Below are 6690 nucleotides of genomic sequence, written 5' to 3'. Positions count from 1 at the left end.
AACTTAGCAATAATAGTGGGCCATATGCTTAAAGGAACTTCAGTTCATTGTCTCTTAAGTTACTTACTAATCCTATGCTCTGGACAATGTAACTTACAATTTTCTTCGCAAAGCAACTCGGTTTTATTTTTTTCAACTGAAATTCTTTTGTGGTTGAAACATGTACGTGAAATTGATAAAATAATATGATTTTTGTTGTCAAATTGAAGGGAGAGATACCACTACCGACTTTGATGGCGTTGTAGATAATAAAAGAGACAAAGACCTCAATGAAATAATTTTGCCTCGGGAAGGTGAATGTGGACGAGCTTCTGAACCCCCTTCACCTGTTCTCTCTAACAAGTTGAAGGAACTGTGGTATATATCGGGAAATTCAACTTAGATGGTGGAACCCTAATAGCCATTTAACCCTATCGGGAAATTCAACTTATCGGGAAACCAAAAATACATCTAACCCTTTGTTATTGTTTTTATTTTCCAGGTACTATTTTTGTCCAAAATAAGTTACCGAGGAACCCTAATAGCCATTTAAGAAAAGATCTCACAATTCAGGTGATTTTTGTATTCAACTTAGATGTATTATCGAGTACTTCAAGATTTATTTGTTGTTTATCATCTTATAGACCAGTTAATCTCATGTGCAAGGAGAGGACTTACTATAGGGAGATTCATATTTTTCTAATAAGTTGGTTTTGCTTCTGGTGATTAAGACACCATTTGTGGAGTTGCAGGTATTAAAATTGATCTTATTGTTTCTTTTTAAATCTGATTTATGTTAGTCTTTTGAATTAGTATTGATTTCTCTTTTAATTCATGGTATGTTTTCAAGGAGTATCACCCTTTATATGGTTCCATGGCAGAAGCATGAGATTCATGAAGTCAGTTGTGGTGGTGAGGGAATTGGCTCAATAGTACTAAAACTTTTAACATGTCTGTGGGGTTTGTATGCTGCAGCAAAGGGTTTGTTTGATTTTTTTTTATTCTTATATTCTTCGATTTGGAGAAGATTGATTTATCTACGTCATTTTGTTTGTTTGATTTTTTCCTGATGCCATTTATGATATTTATGTTGTTGCACTTGCTGCTGACATTGATTCTAAAGAAAGGCAGATGATAGGTTAATCATTTACAGATGATGTCCGTAGATTTGACAAAGTTTCTACGGATTGTGATTATGGTATCCAGGCAATATCTCTTTTGATTCAAGATCTTTTCTTGGTGTGTTTTAGTTTTTCATTTCTTTTGTTTATAAGATTGAGGCTTATAGTTAATAAAGATTCAGTAGATTAGTATATTGTTAACCAAGATTCTATAGGTTTGATATGAGTATCACTTAGGTTTGGTATGTACTCTGAAGTTCACGTAGAGTAGTGCAATGGTGTTGAACCTATAATGTCCTAGAAAGAGAGAACCTGAAACCAAACTAAAGAAACGGTTGTGACGTTGGTGCCTAAAAAGAAATTGTTTTACCGAAAAAGTGGTTTGCATTGTTCGTAATGCCAAGTATTGCACCAATTGTGTTCTTAAAGAAATAGCCTTGATGTTTGCCTTCTTAAAAGGCTGCTTAAGGAGTTGGAATTTGACAAGTAATGGAGGCGAAGAAGATATGTGAGGCTAATCACTTATGGACTTAGCAAAAAAAAAAAAAAGAATCACTTACAAACTGAGCATGTTTATGAGAACTAACAACAACTTTATTAAGATTTGTTTGTTTGTTTGTTTGTTTGTTTGTTTGCAGCGCGACCAAGACCTGCCGACCAAGTTAAACCTGTAATCGTGGATTTATCTTAATTTCAGCCTGAGATTTCTAAGATAACAAACTTAACTCCAACTGTAGTTTAACTTTCTTCTTTGTTTAATTTATTATTTCGTATATGTATAATTAGGCTACTTAGCCAAAAAAAAATCTGGCTACGAATGGTAGTGATGTTAACATCATTGTTGGGTTAGGTAATATCTTCAGCTTTAATATGTGACTGTTCTTATCTACTTTCTGATGCAGTTATCCATTGATCATGAAATTAATATGTCAATAAATTTTATACTAATGGTAGTTGATATCGATTTTTTTCAAGACCAAAAGCCAATTGTTTCGACATATATATATATATATATATATATATATATATATATATATATATATATATATATATATATATATATATATGTAAGTGTGTGTGTTTTTACTGTCATTTTTGTTTTTCATATGGATCTCCTTTTTTCGTTTTCCTTTTTTCATATATATATTGATTGGATTGGCAGAAAGTTTGATTTGCAATATGGATAGACTATGAAAAGTCTAAGGACTTGGTTTGCCTTCCTCCCTGCTGCATTTGAATTTCTTGCATCTTTCTAACAGTCGGACCTTAGTGAAACTTTGTGCAGGTTGCTTCAGCTAAGTCATTTAACTATGGAGAATGCATGAATGTAACTATGTTTTGGGTAGCATGGGAGGATTTCCCTTATTACGGTCTTTAAAAGCACTTTATGTTTTGGTTTATCTACATTGTAAAGATGTGTCACATTAATGTTATGTTAAAGAGCCAAATCAACAACATCAGCTTATCCATAGTCTAACTGGTATGAACTCCGATGGAAAATACTCTCGCGATTGGTTGGGCATGATGTAACTGCGATGTAACCTGAAGTAAAGGTTAAAATTGCAATGTCACATGATGTGAATAGTTTACATTTTTGTATAATCAATGGTTACCGTTGAGCAGTTTCAGTTTAATTAATTTTCTTTCTTGGTTTGAGGTCATATCATTTCATTTTGCTTCTTATTTATGATACTATTGTTTTATGTTTTTTTTTTGATCATCAACACAGTAGGATTCTTATTTATTCTTATTGTAATGAATTATCAAATTAACAACATTGGGGGCAGAGTTATTGAAGTATTCTACAATGCTACATCTATTACAGGTGGTCCAAAACCAAACTTAACAGATCTTTCTATGGTGGAGCACAGTCGCAAATGTAATTAGTATTCAATAATGTAAAGATAACCTCAAGGCATAGACTACTATCTGCGGTTGAATGCATAAAGCCATATATTACTGTCGACAATTTTGGTTCAAGTTGAGTGCATAAATACCGCTTGGGTTTAATGATGTTCTCAAGTGTTAGGATCAAAAGGAAATAGAAGAAATATTTTTTTATCCTGTTCATTCAGTTCCAAAGATTTTGTTAAATGTAAACTTACTACAATGATTGATCCAAAACTAAAAAAAGGATAATTCTTAAAAGGATAATTCTTATCGAAGCAAATCCACTGGGTGTTTGGTCTGAGCATTTGTATTTTTGAAATAATTATTTGCAATTTCACTGAAATTGGACCAAAAGTAGAAGAAATTATTTACTCCATAGAGAAGGTATACAAAAACAAAATGCTCAACTAAGAATTAATCAATCCATTCGGAATGATGTAAAACATGTTTCTGGCTTTGATAGTCTCTAAAAGAGAAAGAAAATACATTTTTTTGTAATAAATAAATAAACTACTATTTATTGGCGAGGTGAAACCATCCATAATCAGTGGACCAAGCCAATGGGCCACCGTCCATAAATTTACTAAGTTGTACCACCATTAACTATTTTTTCTATTTTTTTTCTTCCATATTTGAAAACCTTGCACCCTACGTCATGTTCTTCTTTGGGGAACTGGATTTGACCCATTGACAGACTTACACCTTCAAAAAATATTACGAAATAATGAAGCCGAGCCACACCAAATAAATGAACTCCAAACAAAAAACCTCAAACGACGGGACGAGGCGAAGCCGAGTCACACCAAATAACCGAGCCACACCAAATCAAAAATGCATCACGACGGGGAGAGACGAGGCGAAGTCGAAACCGAGCCACACCTAATCAAAAATGAATTGTGATGGGGCGGGACAAAAACCCCACGACACCTAATAAAAAATGCACGACGGGACGAGGCGAAGCCACATCATACCAAATCTAAGAGAAAAAAATGCCCGAGCGTAGCACGGGCACAAAATCTAGTTAGTGAGTAATTCTCTACGTACGCAAAGCGACTAAGCCACGCCACACTACACGTGTATAAAGACGACTAATCATATTTAATTAACGATAATTATGGTATCCAACTACATAAGATAATGTAGCGGCAATTTAGTGCTCCTATGATTTTCATAATAATGGTGTAGCCATGTGCTTTAGGTGTTAACTGTTAAAGGCATGGGAATTCGGCGTGAACCAAGCCCATCAAGCCATGCATCAAAGTGCATAACGTGAGCAAACAAAAGCTTGTGAAAATATTTGTTTCACTAAAGTTTATGTAATTTGGTGAAACCTAAAAATGGTGAATCTCTTCCTTCTCAATTGATTTTCATGCACAAAATTATGTTAAACATCCAAGCTGCAACGAACCTCAAAATTGGGGAACTGTAATTTGTATTAGTTACTTAGGATCAGTAGTGAATCTTCTACTTTTTCCTTAAACAAAATTATCTACTTTAATACAACTCTAAGTCAATAAGCTTCATTAATGTTTAACCCTAACTTATCTCCTTAACCAAACTTTTTCTTTAATTTTGCGTACTATGAACCGAACATGTCAGAACATGATACACAAAGAAAATCTTAACATTTTATTTCAATAGAGAAAAATGATGGTTCATGAATGTCCACGAACATCATCTTTTCGTTATCCAAACACTAAGATAGGAAAATCTTTGATTTTGTTTCCTAATAAATTAACAAATTCGTACTTGCGTCCATTTTTAATTTCATTGCACTTATAATTAGTTCCCTGACAAGAAACATAAGACTAAATCAACCATCATGAGCCACATTACTAGTACTATTATGTGACCTAATTTTATTTTAAAAAAAAAATTAGTTAATCTAAAGAAGAAAAAATACATTGAACTTGGTTACAAGGAAAGTGTGTACAGGGTGTTTTAATGAGAGAAAACAAAAATTAAGGGCTAGGGTTTAGAGAGGTTGGCCTCTGTGATCATGTGGGTGCATGTGGTTGCATGGGGTAGGAGAAACTCCGAGAAAGTACCCATTTTCAAATCTTTATAAAACCCCCTCACTTCAACACCATCCTTAACCCATTCTATCTATAATCTTGTTTCTTGATCTTAACACTTCAAAAACTTGAACAAAAAACCATCTCAAGTCCAAGCAAAAGTGTGTTTAAGTAGAATAGCATGGAAACTACTTCTTCTCAACAGACTTTGTTTCTTAATATGGAGAATAGAGTAGTTAAGAACAAGGGTTTTTTAAATTCTACATCAACTGTTGAGTCTTCTTCATGGAATGAAAGCTTAGGAGATGAATTTATGAGAAAAAGGAAAGTGAAGAAACAGAAGATCAAGAAGTTAATGAATGGAGGATATATGTGGAGTAAAGGAACTACGAGGAGGAACCTTCTAGTAGGTTCTAGAAGAGGAATGGAAGGAAAAGTGAAGACCTTAAAAAAGCTTGTACCGGGTGGAAAGTCTTCCATGGGTTTAGATGGGCTTTTTATTGAAACAGCTGATTATATTATGGCTTTACAAATGCAAGTAAAAGTAATGAAGATTATGGTTAATGTTTTAGCTAGTTCTACTAAATAAAGAGACGAAGAAATAGAAGGTACTTCCATTTACAAAAGAGAAGATCGAAATTAGATTTTAACCATCTTATTAAATTCATCATTTATTCGTATAATATCATATAATTGCATAAGAAGATTTAGAAGCCCAGTTCTTCCAAGTATTTTGTTCTGGTTACAAAATAATACAACTGGGTTTTTCTTTTTTTGTTGTTGTATTTTGTTTTTATAGGTTTGATACCCATTTCATACTTGTGAACTCCTTTTGTTCTGTATTGTCTGATATAGACAATCAACAAATTTGGTTCAGTTGAAAATTAAGATAAACAAAGATTTATTTTACTTGATATAAACTGACTGATTTGCATAAAACATCTAAATATATCTACTATCTCGTGTGTGAAAACTTCTATTTATTAAGATATGAGCTTGGGCTTATTGCAGGATTTCTATTGTCTTGGGTCTGTTATATATCCTCAGACGTTCCAACTTATTACGTGCTTGGGCTTCGTATGTGGAGTGCAGCTTCGTGCGCATCCTATTATGAAACCTGATTTTGGGCATACCTAAATCTTTCTAGGCATACAAAACAATAGTCCCATCTTGGGTGACCTTATAAGGGGTACCCTATGGGTAGTTCAATTACCTATATATTCTTAATACAAAAATCTAAAATCAGTTTTCTAAAAAATCAAAATCAGTTTCTCTTACCATCTCTTCTTCTTCCTCCTCCTCTAGCCGAACTCTTCTCCCTCATGCGAAAAAAAAAATCATCATCGTGATTAATTGTCGATTCGTAAAAATTTGATCGTCGATAAAACTCAACCACATAATGACTCGTACAAAGGAAAGCAGGGACTAGGCAAACCAAATCGTCTTCTAATCCATCAATTGAAGAAGAAGAACCAATTGAAGATGAAGGTGTAGAAACTGAAAATCAACCACCAATTGAACCAGAAATTGAACCAACTGCATATCCAACTCTGGAAATGAGGATAAGAAATAAAGTTTTACAAACGCAATTTCCTATTTGCTGTTTTTCATCGATTAAATGACGGTTACAGTGTTGGGTTCGGCTCAAAATTGAGTTGCGTTTTTAGCCGAACTGTTCTTCACAA

General features: G+C 33.5%; 1 protein-coding gene across 1 annotated transcript; it reads left to right on the top strand.

Annotated features, from left to right (window-relative positions):
- The first annotated feature begins 4914 nt into the window (after nucleotides 1-4914).
- LOC113332672 (transcription factor UPBEAT1-like) lies at nucleotides 4915-5944 on the top strand. Its single transcript, XM_026579195.1, has one exon. It carries the CDS (start codon nucleotides 5187-5189, stop codon nucleotides 5592-5594), a length of 408 nt encoding a protein of 135 aa, XP_026434980.1. The 5' UTR covers nucleotides 4915-5186; the 3' UTR covers nucleotides 5595-5944.
- The last annotated feature ends 746 nt before the right edge of the window (nucleotides 5945-6690 follow it).

This window comes from Papaver somniferum, unplaced genomic scaffold (genome assembly GCF_003573695.1).
Source record: "Papaver somniferum cultivar HN1 unplaced genomic scaffold, ASM357369v1 unplaced-scaffold_132, whole genome shotgun sequence".
Taxonomy (NCBI): domain Eukaryota; kingdom Viridiplantae; phylum Streptophyta; class Magnoliopsida; order Ranunculales; family Papaveraceae; genus Papaver; species Papaver somniferum.
The sequence above is the reverse complement of the archived record's forward strand: the minus strand, read 5'-3'. Positions and strand labels throughout refer to the sequence as shown.

Excerpts from the sequence above, each read along its gene's own strand:
- LOC113332672 (XM_026579195.1), top strand. The coding sequence starts at position 5,187 with ATGGAAACTACTTCTTCTCAACAGACTTTGTTTCTTAATATGGAGAAT.